This window comes from Carettochelys insculpta, chromosome 5 (genome assembly GCF_033958435.1).
Source record: "Carettochelys insculpta isolate YL-2023 chromosome 5, ASM3395843v1, whole genome shotgun sequence".
NCBI classification, from domain to species: Eukaryota; Metazoa; Chordata; order Testudines; family Carettochelyidae; genus Carettochelys; species Carettochelys insculpta.
Genome location: NC_134141.1, coordinates 109,011,222 through 109,034,589, shown reverse-complemented (window position 1 = coordinate 109,034,589; position 23,368 = coordinate 109,011,222). Strand labels below are relative to the sequence as shown.

Sequence of the window (23,368 nt, the reverse complement as noted above, 5' to 3'; positions counted from 1 at the left end):
GTGAACCTGATACAGTAGTGTTTGTTGTTTGCTGGCAGCTGCAATGACCCTTCTGTGAAGTAGAGCTGTCTTTTCTCAGCTCCTTGTGTATATTTAGAGAAACAACTATGCTTAACATCATACAAGATACACTGGGCCCACTCAAAACCACGGTAATTTGATCACTGTCTCCTAAGGCAGTCAGACAAATAGAATAGTTTCTGAGATCTGGCTACTAGACAGACAGGTGAGGGATTTCAGACAATGACAGTCTCTGTTGTGGAGTTCGGAGCACTGGTCCATTGGCGAAAGAAATTATTCAGATTGGTAACTTCTAAACTATTCTTTACACTGCATTTGTCTGGGGGTTAGTTGAAAATGCCAGTCTGAAGTGGGAAGACTTAACAGTATCATAAGTAGCTGAAGTGTCCTTGCTTCTCAGCAGTCATCCTGTGCCCCTCTATGTATAATTAAGTCTCTTGATTGGGAATGCCCCCTCATTGCTGAGCAAAGTCCAGTCCCTACTCTCTCCATTTTACAGACGGAAGATTGTTAACCCAGTGTTGAGCTGATATTAACAACACTATAGTAACACCTCCAGAAGAAATAGAGAGGAGGGGTAGGCATCAGGGATGAAGAAGGCACTTAGAGAGCCTGAGGGCTTGATCCTCGACTGATGTATGATGGGATAGCTCCACTACTTAATTGGAGGTATGAATGCTTCCATCTCCTGAGGATCTAACCCGCAGTATGGAGGGAACTGGGAACATAGAAAGGAGAGGAGAGAAAGGGAACAGTACATGGAGGTAATGGTATCAAGTGGTAACAATGATCGGTACTTTGCCACAAATTTATTTAGTTAATGTTGCTTTGATCATTGTGGTATTGTGAGTAGAGAATCTTCAAGTTTTATGTCTGTCCAAACTTCTATGGGTCTTGTTATAAAACAGTCCCAGACAAGCGGGGTTGGGGGGTAATCCCAGCCAGTCCCTTTCACCTGCTTTGGGATTTTCTTTTATATGGTATTATGAGAATCCATCCCATTCCAGGTACATCCATTTTCCTGACACAATCAAACTCTCCCCTTAGCTTTGTTAGGATAAGAGGAAGCTTTATCCCAAATTTGGTGGTCCTAGCTTTTACCATCTAGGAGGAGTTCTCGAACAGACTGCAACTCTCCAATATATAGAAGATTTATTCTTGGAGTTGTAAAATTATTTATTTTGAATCAGATCTGAATGTCATGTGCAACCAAAATTGCTTGCAGGATCATAATATGAAGAGCAAAATTTGTTAAACTGTATTGTGATAGTCATTAAGGTCCTGTAAACTTCACTGATGAAAGCTTCAACAAGATCTTAAAATATGGAAAAGGGGGGGAAAATGTGTTTGTTTAGGAAGATGCAGGCTTTTGTATCCTGTAGACAATAATAAAAATGTAGATTTTTTTAATCACCGGAAGACGATGGTGGAAAGCAGAAATGCCATAGAAAAAATACTGTAGGTAGTAACCTTTTTTGCTTTTATACAGCGTTGCAAGCTCCCACTTCTTTTAATGTGGTCTATGGGATACATATGCAGAAAAATGAAGCCACAGTACTAGGAAGTCCTAGGAACTTGACACCTTGCTAGTGTTAATGTCTTAGCACAGCTGTGTCAGGGGTATGTGGATAAAATGAGGAGAAAATTTAAAAAAGAAAAAAAATAGTGAAGTAAATATTAAAAAGCTGGAAGATGAGAAATACCTGGGAAATAGAAAAGATTTGCTACACGTGCGACATACCTAACAGATAACCAACAAAAGGAAGAAAAGTATTTATCTAACAAGAGACCCTTTAATCTTTGATGCATAGCTGTGTGTCCCCACGACCAGAGTTAAGTATATCATGACCTTAACTCTATTCCTCTATCATCCATTTCATACAAACCCTATTTATCAATCTGTCCCCTCCTCATACAGTTAGTTCTTGATGTTTTGGTGTTGTCGTTTGCTAAAGACCATGATGAAAGGCTGGCATCCACAAGGAAAGGAGAAGAATCACCCTTCTCTCCCCCCTGCCCCCCGCACCCCTCAATACCTTAAGTAATCACTGAAGTTGAGTTTGGCTCTCTTGACTGAAGGGGTGTCTATGTGAAACATACAGTTGTGAGACTAAAATAAATCCTTTAATCACTGTACAGTACAAGTCACATGTAATTTTTAGTAATGAGCAGGCAGATTTGTTGGACAGTCTTAATTGGTGTGCAGTGGGGAGTATGCATAGCTTAATTCATATTAGCAACAAAGGGTCCTGTGGCACCTTATAGACTGACAGAGAAGTTTTGAGCATGAGCTTTCGTGAGCACAGATTCATTTCATCAGATGCTGGACCAGCATCTGATGAAGTGAGTCTGTGCTCACGAAAGCTCATGCTCAAAACTTTTCTGTTAGTCTATAAGGTGCCACAGGACCCTTCATTGCTGTTACAGATCCAGACTAACACGGCTACCCTTCCGATACTGTGTATGTAGTTTTTTTATAGAACAGTTTTACTGATGTGCCTTGTTTCCTCTTTGTGTCACATTGGTATTTTTGTAGGGAATGGGGGACCTAATTCTGTGCTCATTTCATACCTGCTTCTGGGTTTTTAGAGAGGATTTTAAATAATGAAATGAGATGTGATACAAGTTATGGGATTTTTTTTCCTCCACTGAACTCAGATTTACAGCTATTTTATTTGTTTTAAGAAAGTCTCACAAATATTTTGACCCTAAATTTAGGTTTAAATTAGTCATTTTTTAGGCATAAATGTGAGGTTTTTATGTATCTTGTAGATCAGAAGAACCTTCTATTAACCACAGCTATGGTTCCTTATTTTCAGCAGCTGTGGAATCCATTTCTAACCCACTGTTTGCCACACAATTGTACTCTAATGTGAACCTGTCTTGTCTGGATATTTTCATGAAGTTTGTAATGGTTTTGAACATAGTTGTCAAAATATGAACAAAATGTAAATCAATACAATGATGTCTGCCTAAATGTATAGCTAGCCATAAGTGGTGTGATCTATCCCTTGCATCATAGTAGTGATTTACTGTGAAACACCTTAAATATCAACATTAATTATTTTTTATGATTATTTTTCCTTTTTACTGTGTTTATCGCACAATCCCAAACCAATGTCACTTCATAACCACCTATATTTTTACTTCTTGCAACATTACTCTTCTGATGCAGTGGAAGCTGGCAATGTGGAGCTATCTCAGACTATATGAAATTGAAGGTGGAATACATAACCTAGAAGCTGTTGTAGTGATTGCATTGTGCACTTTTAGAATTGCTTGATTATAACCCTTAATCTTCAGTAATGCTGCTATGGAATCCAGGGATCTTCCTGCAAATTGTTTAGCCTTCATTGGAATACATGGACCTTGTCCATAGCAAGCTATGCATTAATACAGGGAATTTATTTGACAAAAGCTGTAAATGGTATAAAACTGCTAACTTGAGGTTAATTTTTCATATATGAGAGGTTTATTGGACCAGGAAAAGTCTTACTATTGGCATATATGGAAGGAACAGTCAGAGGAAAGGAAGGTATGTTTGAAATCTTTCTCAATGTACTCCCTGTTGCTTCCATTTTCATTAATGGGAGTTTCACGTTTACTGGTGAGCGAATAGACATTACATAATTTTACACAAGCACGCAACTGAACGTGCATTTTTTAAGCATTCCAGGTGATATTGTGGGTGATAATTGAGGAGGAAGTTGACAAGAGCATACCTGAATCAAAATACCCTAAAGGAATGTACATTTACCCACTTCAAATAAGTATTAAACACTAATTAGCTCTTTTCAAAAATGTGCACTTCAACCTTAAAATACTGCAGCGTTGCGATAAGTAAGCTGTAGTGGAAAAGGATCTTCATAGCCTAAGTTTAGGGCTTGAAGTAGTAGCCAATACTTTGTGTACTGAGAAATGCTGACAGTTGTAAGCCTCCAAGCTGGAAGGATAAAACAGGAAACTCCCGGATAGCAGGGGAGGAGAGTGGGAGCTATTACCCAGTCCAAAGTTTGAAGTCATGTTGGTGCTCTCTGAAATTAGTCACCATACCAAAACATACAAATAAAAGTGCTTGCCCCACGCAAGCAGGTGAAACTCCACTGACCTTCCTGCCTTCTCACCCCCTTCGTTCTTCTTTCAGTCAGGAAGCAATGCCTTTCTGTGAAATCCTGAGGCTCTTAACTCAGAACTTAGTACTTGGACATCATCCTCCCTAGAAACTTAAGTTGGTAGCATTTCTGCAGACTTTGGAGCAGGTAGCAGTTCTTAATTTACCACCTAGCATCACAGCAAGCTGAATGGCTGGTCTGGGTGTTAAGGGGCAGCCTGTGAACAGCGCATCTTCTTGCAAACCTCTTAGTCAAAAGCAGCTCACTGGGGAGGCTTGTTGAAGATCAGAGGCCTCTGAAAGCCATGATGCTTGAAAACGTTAGGAGCACGCCTTGTAGACCAAGATCCCATTTTGCAGTGAGCTGTACAAACCAAGGAAAGTAGTCCCGACTCAAAGGAGATCAGTCTAAGAGCTACCTGAAGTGCTAAGTCTTAACAGTCATGAGAGAGAATGCTGGATGGGGAAGGGAGTTGTGTGCAGGCCCACCAATGGAGGGGAGATAGAGGACAGCTGGCCTGGGGCACAGTGTTACTAGTTGGAGCCCCAGCCTTTTAAATAGCTGCTAGGGCCCTGCACTGTGCACTCTGGGCAGTTGTAAGTGCTGGCAGGGAGTGTTGTGCTCTCCAAGCAGCACTTAGGGCTGTATGTTCTCAGTCCCACTCCTTCCAGGAATGCAACACCTGCCCCGCCCCTCCACATTGCCTAGGGACCAAGGGAGGCTGTCAGTTCCCATGGGTGTATGTTCTGTATGCACATTCGCCCACAAACACTTCAGTCTAAAAGCAAAATAGTAGTTGTATTTCAGTTTAGATATGGGAAAACTGAAGGCGAGAGAAATGGTTTGCCTAAACTTGCACTCTTAAGTCCGTGTTAGTCAGGATAGAACTCAGGCGTTGATGACTCCTCTAGGCCAGGGTGAGCAAAGTAAGGGGCAGGACAGTAAGCAGCATAATCCAGCTTGGAGGGGAGGGCATGAAATTTTATAGGGGGAAAGGTCTAGCGTGATTGGCTGCTGGCTGCCAAGCTCACTCAGCTCATTAAAAGTATCGAAATATGTTACTTTGTGTGTGTATTCACATTTATATACATTTTTTTTCCTTACACATGCTAACGGGTTTTATTCATCTGGCCATAACTGAAATTTTCTGTTGGTTTGGGTTATATTGGGGGAGGAGGGACTACTAATTGCAGGGATGAAAAGTGGAGCCCAACATAAGTTTGTTCACTCCTGCTCTAGATTATAGTACCACTTCCCTGCCATCTCAGGATTTCTCCCTGTTGTATTTTCTTTGAATTACAAGCTGCTGGGACTCAAAAGTAGTCATCTGTCCTAAGGAAGAGAGCACTAGGGTTGGAGAAGAGCTAGATCAGGTTGTCTACAATTTATAGGAGCTGTAGTGTGCAGTTCTGTCATCTGTTGTACAGGCTGTTCAAAAAAGCCTGACTTGTTCCCAGGCAAGTATACGTGGTTTTCCTGTAGATGGTCCCAATCCCGCAAAAAGCGTAAGCAAGCACTTCAAGTTAAGCGAGTAGCTCCACTGAAGTCAGTGGGACGCAGGCCTGCAGATAGAGCAGGAGAAAGAGGGACCCAGCGTTTCAAAGTGGCCTGGCGCACTGGCCATCACTACTTGACAAGCTGGAGCCTGGGCCCCTTCAAAATGCCACAGCAGTGCTGCTCTACTGCTCCATGTGGCTGGAGGGGTGGGGTGGGGGGGCACCGCTAAAATCCCAGTGGGGCTAAGAGCTGACCTGCCTAGGTCCTGCCCTTCTGCTTTTGGCCCTGCCCCTTCCAAGGGTGCAGTGTCTTTTTCCCAGCCCCTGCCCCCAACTTGCCCCAGGGTCTGCGGTGGCTGTCAGCACTGCTGGTAGGAGTATTCATCCACTTACTGTTAAGAGCATCCATGTTTGCGGAACTGGGGACAAAAGGTGTTAAATTCTCAATAGCAAATGATTGATCAATAGACTAGTTCTGTATCCATCTAAAGCTTTTAGTATGATAGTACATTCATCAGTGGCCTAATTCGAAGTCCATTGAGGCTCTAAATGTGGAGAAAAAATTGTTTACAATTATCATTCTTTTTGTGAACCAGCTGATTAGTTCCATGAATTAACTTAGATTTTTGGTTATGGAATTTCTATGTTGTTGTATTTCCTATTTTAATTGAAAAGAGATTAACTCTTTGGGGCAAGGACTATCTTCTCAATACATATTTGTCCAGCATTGAGAATAGAGCAGTCCTGCCCCTAACAAAGAGCTAGAAGGGTTATTGTCATACAGACAAATAATATTCAAATATTTTTGAGGTAGAAATAAATTCTTAAGGGTTGTTATCCTATAAAATATTTAGTGTAATACTAACTTAATAATGCTCTGCTATGATAAATATGTAAACTTGGCATTGGAATGGTAGTATGCACTTCCTGGAATTCTGTGCATGGTGTAGTTATAAATAAGCAACAGGTTATTTGAGCAGTCACCGGACCTGATATCTGGTGGGTCGTTATATTTGACAGGCAACCGATTTTGTACTAATTTATTAAATAATTCAACAAAATGATGGGAAACTTTTCGTGGTAATACATTCACGAACAATAAGAATAAACCTAGCCTGTTGGTTGGCTTATAAGAGACGTGAACGCTGACTTGTACTGTTCCATTGCTGTATATGGTATCAATATGCAAAGGTTCATTCCTTTGGAAATGTCAGTACTCCAGAATGTCTTCAGATCAAGCTGCGGGAATTCCTCATGCTTAGATAAGATACTAAAATGAATGACTGATCAATAGTGTTATAAATATATTTTTAAAACTGGCTTTAAAACAAGCTCAATTCATTTTAAAAGCAAATTGGCAAGGACCATTTATTTATACACTTAAAAAATCAGTCCATCTCAACATAACCTCACTTCCCCTGTCACTAGTAGCTTCCACTTCCTTTGTACCTTGCTGAGTTTTCAATGAACTGGAAGGATCCTACCTGTTCTCTGCTTTCTTGTTTGTATAGCAATATCACTGCTATTACCAGCTCCCTAGGAAGAGCATTTGTTTAGGGCCAGCAAGGTGATTTTTTTTTGGTAGCTCATACATATTTAGTTTTCAGACCATATATCTTGCCAGAGTAGTCAATTATGGTCACACTGCTTTTGTAAGTAATGGAAGAGGCCAAAAGAGAATCTCACCTGGAATGAATCAGTCTCCCTGGACACTCAGTGGCAGATTTAAGGGTGACAATCCTGAAACAAAAATATTTCAAAAATCAAATGGGGTGAGAGATCTCTGAGCTGCAATTTATTTGCAAATTTGGCTCTGTTAACCATGGATTAAACAGAGTCTGGGAGTGGCTCGCAACTTACAAAGGCAGTTTCTCTGCTCTGGGTGCTAATATCTCCCCATTAGACTCTGACAATGGCTCACATCACCCTGTCTGATCTGACTTTTTTTCTCTTTTGATAAGTACTGTTGATACTGGGCCACTTCCACCTTGCTGAATAGACCTTGTCAGCTCTGGCCCTCCCACTCACTGAGACCCCACTCTTTAAATACCCCTCTGGAAACCCCCCCCCCCCCACTCATGCATCTGATGAAGCGGGTCTTTGCCCACGAAAGCTTGTGCTCCAAAATTTGTTAGTCTATAAGGTGCCACAAAACTTCTTCTTGTTCTCAAAGCTACAGACTAACACGGCTACCTCTCTGATACCTGGAATGAAGAGTGTCATAGGGGAGTGCTCCCTTCCGTGAAGTCCCGTGGTCACCGTATTGGAGTTCCTTTGGGTCACTGCTAATGGATTTAAAGATGAAAGATGGAAAAGGAGTGAATTGAGAGACTATGTTGCTGAGGCTACAGATTTCCAAATAGAAGTCAGTTTGAAGTAGCATTGACATTCATGGGTGCCTTTTATGGGTATTTCTACTGAGTACCTGCAGAAAGAAATACAAAAGCGATACCGGATTAAGGGCCAGCCTTCTGTGGAGATAATGTAGGTCTGTAGGACTGATTACCTGATTCACCCAGATCCCTGGGATCAATTGGATTTGTGATCTTGCCTCTGCCTGTCTGTGTCCATCCAATCTGAGTATACAATCACTGGCTCAGTTCCGCTGCTTTATAGAAGAGAAGGATCTAGTCTTGAGCAAGTAAGTCACAGCAGTGACGACAGCCACTCCTGGCCTGGGGGTGGGGCAGCTCCCCACCCCTGGAAGGGGCAAGGCTAATGACAGGAAGTGGGGGGGAGATGGGCTGAGGGCAGTCAACCCTGCTTCCCCCACTGTGTGTGGAGTGGCAGTTCAGTGCCCTGTGGAGCTTCAAAGGGTCCCACAGGTCTGGCTGTGCTTGTCCTTCCCCTCATGTTGGCGGGCCTGATAAATCATAGAAAAAATTAACAGATCTATAACGAACAATTTACACATCAGATCAATTGTAAATCTGACCAGCAGAATATATGTCCCTTCCACCACTACGTGGGAAACATGGCACAGTACAGAACAGGTGCTTTATAGTCCTGTTCCCAGGCAATACGATGGACACAGAGTATGTCATGTGGTTGGTAAGGAAGAATTAGAATATTCAGTGTGTTAATGTGGCCTCTTCAGTTCTGCTTGTGTCTCGGTCCACAAACTACAGCAGAGACTCTTGTGTTGGTCCATCACCTTGTTCAGTTTGTTTATAATTGAGTCCCACCACCCTCGCAGCACATAGAGCATCTTTACCAAGCAGAGGAGAGCTCTACTCGTGCTCTCCTTGCTGACTGTTTTCCCCAAGGGCTCTTCCTTCCTGTGCCCTCTTGTGATTTCAGCTATTTATGCCTTTCTGCCCTGTCCCACCTTCAAATTAAGCACAGCTTTGCCTAGTCAGCTTCTATCTGCTTTGCCTGATTGGAGCTGCCGTGAAGAATGCGGACTCTGGCATTTATACCTGGCCCTGTGTTACACAGCATCTTCATGTTTTCTTCTGAATTGGTTTGGGAAGAGTAGAGATAGCGGGTACACCAATGTGTTAAAGATGCTGTGCATGTTTTCATAAAGCAATACACTATGGTTTATGTTCTGGCTTTCCTTATAAATTACTGCTGGCAAGAGCCTATCAGTGTGTTTGTTTTATTGCACAAAACCTTATAATCTTAGTAAGGTACTCAACACATGGTGTTCTGAAATAACACGGCATTGGATGCAGAAGGAAAAGGGGGAAGAGGTGCAGAATCTGGCTACACAGCACATGCTTTTCTTGGCTGATTTTTATTTCCCTCTTGGAAGACCACCTGTTATACACACCAGCAATGAGGAGACAGTTCGGCAGAGACACTGGTAGATAGCACATTCACTGTGGAAATGCATCTAAATGCTGGACTGGGAAGTGGCAGTATTTGAGTAGAATTTGTCTTGCCCCTGATATTTAGACTAATTCACAAACAAGCCAGTAGAACAATTCCTGGGGCTAAGTAGCAGAATTGTGTGTTTATAAAAAAAAAAAAAAAAAAAAAAAAAAGTTACTAAAGCTACTAATTGCTTTAATGTTTAGTGACATGCTTTTCCAGATAGTTTTTGGATATATAAATGGCTTAAACAAGTCCCATTGCATCCAGTGTGCAAATATAGCTGGAAATTCTCTTGTCCTGCCTGATAAAAATGAAAGAATTAGGGTGAGTCCATACTAGGAACTGACTTTGAAGTTAGGCACTACTTTGAAGCAGCCAGTAGAGTCTACACATGTTTTCCCTAACTTTGAAGTTAACTTGGAAGTAGGGAGCCCAACTTTGAAGTCCTTATTCCATTCTCAGTAATGGAGTGGTGCTCTACTTCAAGGTTTAACTTTGAAGTAGGATGTGTGTAGGTGCTCAACTTCAAAGCTATTTTTGTAGTGTAGACATAGCCTTAGTCATGCATTTTTGTTTTAAGAATTGATTTAGTCAGAGCTCGCTGCAGTGTGCTAATCTTTTAGCTAGATTCCCGTGGGCTGGTTTGGAACGTATTTCCTTTAGATTCTTAAGGCCAGCTCCTCTCATTTGCTCTAACATGGTTAACTTTTTGTTTGCTTTGCTCTCTCTAACTCCCAAAATACTGTGGTATTGTCTTACATCTCTGCTTGCCATGAACTGAAGGTTAATCTATCCTACACTAACAATTTATTATTACTTTTAGCAACTTGGAAACAAGAATAGATGGTGTTCATTTGTGGGGTCCCATGTGATAGATTCAAAGCTCAGCTTGCTAGGAACTAAATGGTGCTGTAGCCAAACCATGCATCTGTAAACTGATTAGCAGAAGAGAACTTTGAAGCCATTGTGTAAACTATAATTTACTCTTTAAACACAGATTAATAGTTTGTTTGACCTGATGACCATAAAGCATATTGTGTGATCTGAGTGCTATTAATGATTGTGCATCCTTTGATTTTTTTTAATCTTGAAATCATAACTTAGTATAGCAAAGATTCTCAAAAGGGTTTGTTTATCCTTCAGATTTCTTAGTAGTACAGCATGTATGACAGTAATTATTAATGGGTTCATTTATACTGCTTTGAGCTATCTAATTTCTCGTTCCATTCTATACGTTTTACTTCAGCATCAAATGTAACCGCATTATGGATCTTTCTCTCTCCCACCCCCATCACCCATGTATGCGTGTCTTCAAGATGAAAAAGCTTGTGGTATCTCAGGGTTGAGAGACTTAAAGATATGAATGCAACGTTTTGGAATTGGGAGGGAATGTGGGAATGTTTGTGTGTAATTTTTAACATAGAAGATGACATAATAGGCAATAACTGAGAAGAAACTGGCAGCATTTTGCCAATCTAAGGATAAACTAAGTGCCACTTTTTAGAGAGAGAGGTTATGTTGATTGTGTAGAGTCATAACAAGTGTCACTTTTGAGTTGGGTTGATAGCCCTCTCTATTTTTTATATTTTCATTACATTCTCTGTTGCACCTAGAAGGGAAATGTTTTTCTTGAGATTAAGGCACAGAACTAGGAGATTACTTGAAGTAATCACTTTTCTATCCCTGACACTCCTTGCATGTAATTCAGCCTGCCTCTTTCCCTAGTGAAAAGAGGCATAATGCTTCTTCACTTTTGAGTGTCAGAGGGTCAGTTGGTTAATATTTGATGATCTTTTGATGAACTGCACTGTAGAAATGCTTTCAGATAGGTTAATGTGGTCTAATCTGCTGTGTTATGCACAAGGTGCAGTAGTGTAAGTTCAGATAACTATTTGAGCTTGCTCTGTTAAGTAGAATGGGCTCTAAAATGAAGGTTTCTAAAGATTGCATCAAAGGATTTGAAGATCAATTTAATTTCTATTAAGTTTCACTGATATTGCACAAGAATAGTTTAATATAAGTGAAAGTTTTATTCTGTTCACATGAGTGAAATAAATATTTAATGGTGCATCATATCTGTGGAACTCAAAATGACTTACAAAAAGCAGAGGGAAATGCTGAGAAACTGACATAGAAATACTAAAATTTGTCCAAAGTTACATGATGAGTCAGTAGCAGAGCCAGAAATAAAAGCCAAATCTCCTGATTTAGTCATCTTGTGTCTTACCCGCTGATTGCGACTCTCTTGCTGCTGTACTACATTTAAAATGTGTTAGGGTTATTCTGGTTTGTTGTAATTGCACATTCATTTCACATGGTTTCATTGGTTTTGGCAGCGTTGCCATGTTTTTGAAATCTTGCTGTGCTAAACCAACGCATCCATTAATCACTTGTAGAGCACCTGTTTGGGATAGTTGATTTTACTCAGTTCTTGTTTTATATTTCACCAAATATTGATGTTCTCGTGAACTGGGGTTTTCCAGTTCATTTTTATAATCACCTTTACTTTAACTATGCAAGAATTGACCTTGACATGCACAGCGTAAACCAAAACAGGGAGCTTTATGGTTTTAAGTTGAGCTCAGAGCTGTTCTATTATCATCTTTGTTAGAAATTATATGTGGAACATGAATATTTAAATACTGTGCAGTAAGCTTGGTGTTGGAAGCTTGCTTCATGTAAGAGTCCAGAAAATATATAGATGACTCTGTTGGCTGTTTAAAAAGTACAGTGACTTGGGTAGTAGCAGGTTTCAATAATCTGAATTTAGAGATGCCATTTTTTGAACAGTACCATAATAAAGCTAAATGCTTGTGCAGTAAACGCTCTTGTTTAACAAGTATTTGAGTAACCAACATAACTCCTAGCCGAGTAGTTTTGGTCAGTGGACACTGGTTAGGAGTGCGGAAAAGTGATGTCAGGGCTGTTGTTTGTGTGCAGAGCATGAAAGCAATAACTCCCAACCCCCCCCGGGCGGGGGGTATTGCTCTCACGCTCTGTGCACAATACCCAGTCTCCCTCCATACTGAGAGTGCAGCCAGCAGGCTTCTCTGCATTCCTGCCCCGTGTGAGCTACTCTCTATTATCCAGAATATTTGATTATCCAGCAAACTCCTGGTCTTATGAATGCCAGATATAAAGAGTTTACTGTATATTAGAGGATGAATTGGCTCTGGGAATTTGTAATAGGACAGTAAAATATCTTTTCATCTAGGTTATGAATTCAATTTTTATCTGTCAAAGTAGTGAGCCTACCAAGGCTGTTCAGCTTATTTCTGAACCTAATTCTCTTTGCTCTCCAGTTAGTCATGAAATTCTTAATTTTCTGCTGACACTAATATTTTTATGTGAAAATATATTTTGTTCTGTATGTTCTCTGTTCTGAATGCACAACAGATCTCTAATATTAGAATCATGAAACATGATGTAATAACTGCCTTAATTTTTCTTTTTTAAAGAGGCAGAAAATGAAAGACTTTTCTTATGCTTATTGTAATGTTTTACATTTTAATAGTAGTTACAATCCAAAAATGAATTACATTCATATTGCAGGGCACATCGTCTAACGTTATAGTTATTATGAACACAAAGTGATGGGACAACTTTTGCTGGAAAACACCTTCCAGTCTATTGGTGCGATAAGGAGTATATAGGTGATTTGTACTTGTTGAGCCATCAATTGCAAGTGTCCCCCCAGTAAAGGATTCCAAACAGCTCCACTGACCATTTAAGAAAGCCTTTGTCCTAGAAGGTTGCTATTGAATAATAGTGTTTTATTGACCATATGTTGTCATTATGCCCAGGAAAATACTGAGATGCTTGGTTTTTCAGTTCTCATAGTCCTAAATGCTTTGCTGCACAATTGCCAAAGAGTTTACTGTTTCATTTTAGATGTAACCTGTCAATTTAAGGCAGTGGAGTGGACAAGTGACAATGGTTTTAGGATATTAAATGTGTTTGACTCCAAAAATACTGTTTTTATTTGTAATAATGGAAATAACACATGACCAAAGAATTCAGTACGTCAAAGGCTGGGGTGAAAGTATTCTTTTAAGTGTTCTATACAAAGTGCATGTGTCTGTCTTTGTGTATATAATAAAAACAAATATGCTGTTTACTCAATATAGCTGTATAGATTTGCAGGATTCTTGTTGGAGACTATAAGGGATGCACAATAAATCATTCACACCAAGTAGAGGGAAAACCTGCCCTGAAAGAGGGGCTTGAACAGAATATAAATCCAAGATTACTCCTATTCTGTGTGTTCTACTCAACTTTGAGCCTGCATAGAGCTCAGGATGATCTGAAAAGTAAATTCCAAGCCAGAGGCTGTAGGCACCATAAATAAAATGCATTCCATAGGGCTTCTGTCTCTGTTGTAGAATGATGCTGTTTTCACAAGACCTGCTAACTGCAGCTTAGTTATCCTTGGGAAGGACAGACTTTACTTGTGAAGCTCTGTGTACGAGATTGTTTATGCACAATGTTTATATGGCTTTAACCTTTATAGTGAAAGCTATACAATGCCCTTGTCTTTTTATATACCACAAAAATAAGCTGTGCTGATATTAATACCTCTAGATTAGTGATGCTGCATTCATGTGCTTTAAACGTACCCCTCTGAAACTTGTCAACATGCAAGGCAGTGATATTTTAATTTTCTTTTCGTGACCTATTAATATGCAAGATCCTAATGTGGGAGTGAATTGCTTACATTTCATCCACATCTACCCAGAATGATTGGTTGGCTGGCTGAGTTGGAGAAGCTCTTCAGTGTAAAATAAGAAGCTGTGAAATTTTGAAGTGAACGTGCCTGGGTAGTAACTTTATTTTAGCTTTTAAATGTCCGTGCTCTCTGCAGTGTACATGGTGCCAGGAGTCCCAGTAGAATACCTTGGATTTTACTTGTAAGAGTTTTTGAAATGTTGCACTGACAGCAGCTTGTTAGAGGAAACATAAGCTAAAATTTTGTTAATACTGCAGATGCATAAGGTGGCTTTGCAGACCCTTTTGGAGGTACGTAGTAGAAATGTGGTAAATATGTTGTTGACCTTAACCATACCCACCAAGTAGGGATGTTTGGCGTGGCGGGCTAGAATCCAGATTTAGTAAAACATTAGTTCATTGCTGTCCCTGATGTAACTTCGGTTTGCCATTGTTCTGCTTCCTAGTGGAAGCTAATAAATGAGCTAATAAAAACAATATTTTTTTATTTTATTTACAGACTAGAGACGACTTCCTGGGTCAAGTAGACGTGCCACTTAATCATCTACCGGTAAGAGATGTTTATGTGCTCGTACGTAATGGATCTTAGATTGAATACGAGCCAACAATGCAGTGCAGCTGTGAAAAAGGCTCATCTTATTCTGGGGTGTATTACCAGGAGTATTGTGTGAGACATGGGAGCTAATCGTTCTGTACTGCTCGACACTGCTAAGGCCTCAGGTGGAGTGCGGTGCTGGTGGCCACGTTTTAAGAAAGTTTTTGACAAATGGGAGTCCAGAGGAGGGCCAGTCTCAGAAAACCTGACCTATAAGGAAGGGTTTAAAAAAAAAAAAAAAAAAAGACTGGGGAAAGAAGACTGGGGCTGAGAGAGCTGATACATCTTCAAAACGCTAGAGTTGGTTGTGGTCAATTGTTCTCTGTGTCCACTGAAAGTAAAACAATAAACAATGGGCTTAAAGTGCAGCAAGGGAAATTTAAGTTAGGTTAATTTAAGCTTTCTAACAATAAGGATAGTTAAATATTGGAAAATGTTACAATTGAGGGAGGTTGTAGAACCCCATCACTGGAGGTTTCTAGGAACAAATTGAACAAACACCTATTAGGAATGGTCTAGGTTTACTTGGTCTTGTCTCAGCTTGGGAGAATGAACTAGACCAGGGTTCTCAAACTTTTACATCAGTGCCCCTTTCACAAAAGTCAGAGCGCAGTTTCACTCCCCTCAGGACTTCCCCTGAACCAACATTAAAAACACTTCTTTATATATGTAACATAATGGTAAATGCTGGAGGCAAACCAGGGTTTGGTGGGAGGCTGACAGCTTTCAACCCCCTCATGTAAATGTAACATGCTTTTCTCTCTGCAGGGGTAATCCCATCTCTTTCTAGTCTCCATTGCAGCAGCAGCAACATTAGTAGCTATTATGAGAGAGTGAAGCACAACAAACTAAGGAAAAGTTCAGTGGCCCTATAAGTCACAAGCAGCTTGGAAAAGGCTTTCTCCCCCCTGCCCAGCCCCCCGAGTGTTGTGGGCCTGTAGACATGCTAGCTGGAGTCTCTGCAGGCTGTCATGCATTTCTTTTCATTCTTCCTTAGATCTGTCCTGACTGTTCTATGTCAAATGGTGGCTAGCCCATAGTTCGATCATTTCTGTGGCTCCATCTACGCTACCACTCAGGGTCAATCTTCTGGGGTTCGATTTCTCACGTCTAGTATGAATGCACGAAATTGAGCTCTCAGGTTGTGGTCAATCCTTGTGATCTTTGTGAGATGCGAGGAGTAAGGGAGATCAATGGGAGAAACTTCCCCGTCAACCTTCCCTTGTCTAGACAGACAAGTTAGCCAAGTGGAGATAGGCTATTCCAACTGTGCCAGTTGCACATCTGTGGTTGGCTTTCTTAGTTTAGTACAGACATCGCCTCTTTTAACTGATGTAATGACTGTCTTATTTGTCGTCTGGCCTCTCTTCACACTGCCACTCCACTGTGTAGAAGGGTTTGTCTTCCTGTGAGACAAGCCAACTCGGGCTCCTCCAAGTCTTTCCTTAAAAATCCCTATTTTAACTTTGCTTACTGTTGCTGACCCACTCCAACTCTACTGCTTAGGCCTGAGTTTAATCCTATAATTGTGTGCATTGTCTGTCTAAGATCACACTCTATTTGGGGCATGAGCTGTGTTTCTCTATGCCTGGAAAATGCCTAGCGTGTTTTGAACACTACTTCAGGCTTGATAATAGCAGTAGCTGTGTGAAGTGGGGGGTTAAAATGGTTCCAGCACAACTTAGCCTATAAAGGGACTAGGTTATTTTTTGGTTGTTTTGTTTTTATGTTACCCTTTTCTTCCATCGTTGGGCTCTAGCCTTCCCCAATATACCATCTGGGGCTCTAAAAGGAGGAGGGAACATTTAATGCTTCATAGATGTCACTGAGATCTATATCATAACAGAGGAGGAGCTTTCTAGAGGTGGGGTTGCAGTGAGATTCGCTGGTAGTGGGTGTCACTTTGGGAATGCATTGTAAAATTCAGTAGGATTGGGCGCCTCACAGATATGGGAAGGTCGGCCTGTGGATAGGGAACTGGGGGGTGCAGTGAAGCTCAGTGGGATTGGATCCTCAAGGATTTGGGAAGGCTCTGTGGGGACACAAGGCTGGAGACGCAGTCAGTTTCAGAAGGGGTCCCATCTCTGTAGCTGGGGGTATGGTGAGATTGGAAGGGCCTGGAGTCTCTGTAGCTGGGGGTACAGTGACGATAGGAAGGTGGGGAAGGGGTTCTTAATCCTTGGGTATCTTCCAGGTCTGCTGTCTCTGCCCTTCTGTTCCTGCTGCTCCCTGCACCACCCCATTCCATCTCTGCTGAGCCCAGCTCAAATCTGTCCCTGTAAGATGCTGGGTTGCCAGTGTGGGAGAATCCATGCCCTCGTGGCATCTTCTCACCCTTCGTCAACTTCTAGGTGGCACCGTACCTGCTCAGAGCTGCTACCTTTGCTGCTCCCATTTCCAGGCTCTGCTCTGCTTCCCCATGGATGCAGGGATTCCCCACTCCATGCTTGCTGATGGGTAGGACAATAAGTGGGCAGTACCCTGTCCATGACAGCGTGGAATGGAGTCAGGGAGCTGTATGAGGCCGCAGCTCTGGAAGAAGCTCTGTGCTGGCCTCAGTGACCCATCTCAAGGTTCAGAAAAGTTGGGTTGTCCTTTTGCTTCCCTCCCCGCTTGAAGTACAAGTTACATCCAGTGTTCCCTGTAAGCTGTGCGCTTGCACAGCTGCTCAGGAGAAAGTCCAGTGCTGCATAACTGATTAGCAGAGCGCCCACTGATAGGTTTTGAATTTCTCTTGGTGGTGCACATTTGCACATGCCTCTGTGCACATAAGTTATTCCACATATGGGTGAAAAAAAATCAGCACATTGATGGAAAGGTTAGAGGGAGTAGCTCCGAGTTTCACAGAGATATTAGTTAGATCTTTAAACAGCTACTATAGTCAGCCCTAACCTAGCAGTTTTTGAAGAGCATGATGGGTGATTTCTTATGGATTTCTGGCAGGAATATGTACAAAATAAGTCTGCAAAGTTGTATGAACTATGCACAGTTCAGCCACATTTAAGATAAAGGCTCTGTGGATGATTCTGCTTCTCTTACTTCTGAGCCTTCCTTAGCTAATGAGGATGTTCATTTGGCTGGTCAGGTTAGTTGAGTGCCAGAATATCTGATTGCAGCACAGAAAGTTGCCAGCTAGTGTGAGTATTGTGGGTATGGACAATAAAAGTGGCTTCATTATTGAAAACATGGAGAGCGGGGAATTTTGACAAGATGGATCCAGCTACTTTGCTCCCAGTGGATAGATGTTTGTTAGCTCAGTTTTGGCAGATAACTGTCCCATTGTTTAATTTAGAATGCCTTTTTGCCTACTGAATGTAAAGCTACGCAAGTATTAAAATCGTTGTTCTTTCAAATGCCTAGCAGGGAATTATGCTAATGGTCTTGGTCCATGTTGAGTTAGAGTCCTGCCACCTTGCTGTTCTGCTTCCTTCCTTTTTCTCGCCAAATTCATTGTCTTCCTTTGTCAACAGTAAAACTACATTCGCAAATTTTCTGCACTTTTGTGTACAAGTTTGCCACCACAAATGTTCAAAGAATATTGGGGACAATCATCCGCTGGATGGAATTTGCAGAACAATTGGAAAAGTTTTTCTCAATTGCAGGGTATGTGGTGCAGTATGTTAGGTCATCTTTTGTATGTTTTGCTTTACTTAGGCTTCAGAAGTTCAGATGAGAGATTTAACAGTCATCCTAGTGGTAACTGTTGGGGTTTACTTGAAATTCTTGCAACCTATGATAGGGTGTTCTGCAATCATGTGAAAGCTGCTAAAGCCAGTACTACAAAGAGGAGATAATTCACACCCAATTCAAAGTGAATTTTTGGGTAGGATTGCAAGAAAGGTATGACAGACTGTTTTGTGAGTTCAGGATAGCCAGATAAGCCTCTTGTATGTTTGTACTCTGGACTTTTGCTGACTGGAACAAATCTCTCCAGTATTAAGGTATGCTGAGGTTTTGAAAAATAGAGTGAAGTTTGTTGAGAGCTTTTATATACCCTCCCATGTTCTGGTGTGGATGTTAGAGAAGTAACCAAAAAAAAAAAAATACAGCTGTGACAACAGAGTTAACATTAAAGGTATTCAAAATCAAATTCAGTGAGTAAATCAGCATTGTTGCTTGTCCCATGTGCTTCACATTCATTGAAACTGGTGGAGAGTGGGAGAAGCTGCTTTTGATGATTGTTCCGTTAGTTGTTCTATTTTTTTAGTTGTTCAAAGATTGTATACCCCATTTTCCACTTCTGCTATTATTGGGAAATGTCGAAGGTATGCTGTCATGAAAATGCCAGAGTATTACAAAAAGATCAGCAAAGGCAGAAGGACTGTCTCATAAAAAATCAGGTGGAGGGTGTTCTTTGGTGCTTAGACATGATCATGTTTTCACACAATCTTAATCTAGAACTTAAATTGAAGGCTGATAGATGGCAAACTCTAGCTTTCATTGGTAGCTTTAGCAGAGATACCATATACTATCTTATGGGGAAAAAAATTAACATTGTGAGCAAAAAATTAGTCAGAATATTGCCATTCAAATGGCATGTCATTTACTTGGTTGCCTTTTTGAGATACTTAATCTGAATTCTGGGTCCATTGCATGGAAGAAAGCTCCTGCTTCAGAGACCGAAATGTTATGAATGTCCATGCTGCTCAAAGAGAAATGATCAAAAAGGAGGAAAATAATGCAGGTGACCTTGCAAAGGGTAAAAAATATCACATCCTGGAAAAAAAAATCAAAACTAGGATGAATACAGAGAGTACCTTTTTTGATGGGGAGGAAATCAAGTCTCCAGCAGTGAAAACCTGAGGATTTGGAACTTAGTAAGCAGCAGGAGAGGTAAACTCTTCAAGTTTTGAAAACAAGACTGAGCTTTTTGCCAGTTTTTGCAAGCAAATCTGTAAGGGTGTCTTGGAAATAAAGGTGTCTGTTGGTCTACTTAGCTATGTATGTGAATGGCCTTTAGATGTGAGTTTCCCAAATACGGAAATGGTTCTGTGTATGTCATAATGGGGAACTGCAGCATGGAGAGAAACTTCTTGGAGAGGTTTTTCTCCTGGTGCTCTCAGGCACTGTCCGCCCCCAACTTCTGTGGTTGACCAGAATTCCTGCTGGTCAGAGTGGCAGGGGAAGCCTCCCTCCAAGCAGCGCTACATTGCTGTTCCCTACCAGAGGAGATGAAGCTTTAGCAGCAGCCCACCCACCAGACAGAGCCCATAGGTAGTATCTGATCCCATCTTGCCAGACTACATTCCACCCATCATGGGCCAGATGCTGAGGAGGGGAGCCAAGAGCCCTGAGCCTCAGAATACCAGGCAGCAGGTTTCCCATCCTTGGCATATATTTTTTTCTGTTTTCCTGTAACCATGACTGCTAATAAAAGCAAACTAAAATCAAGTCCTTTCTAAGAATGTTCATGGGAAAGAAAAGATTAAGTGATCTGGCTGTTATTTCAATGGAGCACTAGGACACAAGGCAAATAGCCTCAGAGGAGCTAATCAATTAGATAGCTTCAAAGAAGGGTGGGAAGTTCACTTTATAAAAGTACTTAGCACCATATGTATCTTTCTGTCCTTTTTTGTTGGTGGTGGGGATAGGCATATTTGAGTCTTCAAACCAGACATGGAACACCTGTGGCACAGTAGTGCGTGAGAAGCTACTGAACAGTAGCTGGAGGGGTTTTAAGAAGCTCCCTGTCATCTAGCCTAGGATTCTTTTGGGTCCTTTTGCAACTGTTTCCTGTTACAGAAGAACTCCCCAGAAGCTCAGAGTGATTCTGCTACTGACATTTGGTTCAGAAAGGAATAAATAAGGCAGTTAAGTTAATGACAATTCTACTTGAAATATGTGACTAAAATAAATTCTACTTTTTCAAAATACTGAAGGAAATTCCTATCCAAATGCAGCTGAAGTAATAGTGCAAATTCATTAACACTCAGTATCATTTAATAGCTAATATGCAATATATTGTTAGCTATACAATAATAATATTAGCAGAACTGTTGAAAGCAAGACACCAGAAATAATTCTTCCATTCTATTCTGCATTGATAAGACCTCAGCATAGGGTAATGTGTCCAAGTCTAGGTACCACACTTTAGGAAAGATGTGGACAAGTAAGAAAAAGTCAAGAGGAGAGCAGAAAAATGAGTAAAAGGTCTAGAAAACATGGCCTGTGAGAAAAGGTTGAAAAAATGCATTTGTTTGGTCTGCAGAGGAGGGGACTGAATGAGAACATAGTCTTTTAAGTATGAATAAGGTTTGTTATAAAGAGGATGGTGATAAATTTTTCTCCTTAACCTCCTAGAACAGGACGAAAAGTAATGGGCTTAAATTCCATCAAGGGAGAATGAAGTTAGATCACAACATTACAAATCATATGGTAGCAATCTATAGAATGGAATTCAACACTTTACATCAACTTCATTATCTGTGAGAGAGCTCCAAACTGTGTACACAGGGAAACCCTCTGTCATCAGCTGCTTTGGCATTATGGCATAGCAACCAAGCTAGTCAGCCTCATTAAGAACTCTTAAGAAGGAATGACCCGCAAAGTTTTCTATAGGAGGCAGTTCACAAGGAGCATCAAAGTCCTGACTGGAGTCCGACAAGGTTACTTGTTGTCACCATTCTTCTTTTTCCTGGTAATAGAGTGGGTCGTGAAGATGACAACAGAAAAAGAAATGGGACCCAGGGGCCCAGCTGGATGACCTGGACATCGCTGATGATCTGGCACTTCTGTCCCACAGCCACTGACAGATGAAAGAGAAGTCATACCTTGCCAAATCTCAGCTACAGTTGGCTTGAACGTCCACAAGTAAAAACTGAGACCTTGAAAATCAACATCAGCGGTAGAAAGCCTGTTATACTTGGCGGCAGGGTGCTATACAAAGGTGAGGTACTTGCATACCCGGGCTGCATCATCTATAAAGAGGGGAACACCAATGCTGATGTGACAGTGAGGAGTTGGGATAGCAATAACAGCTTTTCTCCTCATGAAAAACATCTGGAATTCTAAGCAGATCAGAACTCAGACTAAGATCAATTATTGAACTTCAGTGCCAATCAGTCCTACTTTATGGTGCAGAAACCTAGAGAACAACAAAGGGGACTGCCCAAATATCCAGATGTTTATCAGTAACTGCCTCTGTAAAATTACCTAGATCCACTGGCCATACACCATCAATGATCAAGACCTATGGCAACTGACTCACCAACTTCCTACCAAAGAAGAAATCGGGAAGAGAAGATGGCAATGGATTAGACACAACCTTAGAAAACCAACCACCATCATCACAAGACAAGCCTTAAGTTGGAACCAGCAAGAAAAAAGGAGAAGAGGGCACCCAAGAAACACCTGGCATGGAGACCTGAAGGCAGACTCTATAAAGATGGGATAAACCTGGTCAGAACTGGAAAAGATTGCCAAAGATAGGAGACTCTCTGGTAAATGGTCGTCAATGACCGACGCTCAAAGATATAGGAGTGGAATTGACTTACTTATTAGGAGAAACTTGCTATCTGTAATCATAGTTCAGAAGAAATTATCTAGAGAGGCTGTGCAGTCTTCATCTTTGGAGAATTTTAAGAATAGGGAAAAACAGTACATGTCAAAGGTGGTGAAGGTAGATAATACTTAAGTCTTGCCACAGAGCAATTGGACTAGATGACTTATGTTGAGGACCATTTCAGTCCTATATTTCTGATTGCTGTGATTGTTTCATAAATTGTGAATAATTCCAAGTGTATACTAGCTGTGTGGTCTAAAATATTGTCAATAAATAACCTATAAATTTCAATATCTTGTAATTGGTAATTACTACTTTTCTGTAGTTGTTATAGTTGCCTAATTTTTGTTGTTTTGTGGCTCAATGAATGAGAACATTGCGGATTTATTTAAAAAAAAACAAAACAAAAACCTTAACTCAAGTATTTGGGATAGTGGTGCTAAACAGTAACTAAAGCAACCCATGTGAGGTGTGGCATGATAATAGCATGTTTTCTTTTTTTTTTTTTTGGGGGGGGGGGGGGGGCAGGGTTTCGAGGTTGCAGGTTGTAAAGTTTTGAAAACTCTTGCCCTTGTACCCTCCTTCCAGCGAGACACATTTGCTTCCAGGTGTTTTTAAGGAAGATTCCACCATCTTCTAGGTAACCCATTCCAGCGCTTCACCTCCTTTCTAGTGAAATACTCTTCCCCCGTAATGTGCAGCCTAGACCTTCCCACCCTTGAGATCCTTGTTTTTTGCAGGATAATTGACAATTTACATGTGCTACACCCTGTTGCTATGATATGTAGTATGGTGTCATATAAGATATTAGACAGCACATGCAGTGTGGATAATCACTTGGTTTTCTAAATATATTTTTAGTAACATTAGCCAAAATTAAAATGAAAAATAACAAGCAAGAACTGACATTGGGTAAGTTAGTTTGAGGAGGCATTAACTACTCCAGTTCTTTCTCTGTTCTCAGTAAGATGTCTCAACACAGTATTCCTGTGTATGGCGAGGAGTCCAGACTCTGTAATTGTGAGTTACCCACGTGCCTCATAATTAGATGACGATAGTAATTTGAGGGTAAGGGAACCAAATAGAAAATTCATTTTTG

At 40.9% G+C, this 23,368-nt stretch overlaps 1 protein-coding gene across 10 annotated transcripts in view; it reads left to right on the top strand.

Moving 5' to 3' along the window:
- Positions 1-23,368, top strand: part of NEDD4L (NEDD4 like E3 ubiquitin protein ligase) — a 334,332-nt gene that overhangs the window by 224,560 nt on the left and 86,404 nt on the right. For all 10 annotated transcript variants that reach the window (XM_074995737.1, XM_074995733.1, XM_074995738.1 and 7 more), the window contains one exon: positions 14,673-14,723. In XM_074995737.1, the coding sequence (XP_074851838.1) occupies positions 14,673-14,723 (51 nt within the window). The remainder of the gene's footprint in view (positions 1-14,672; positions 14,724-23,368) is intronic.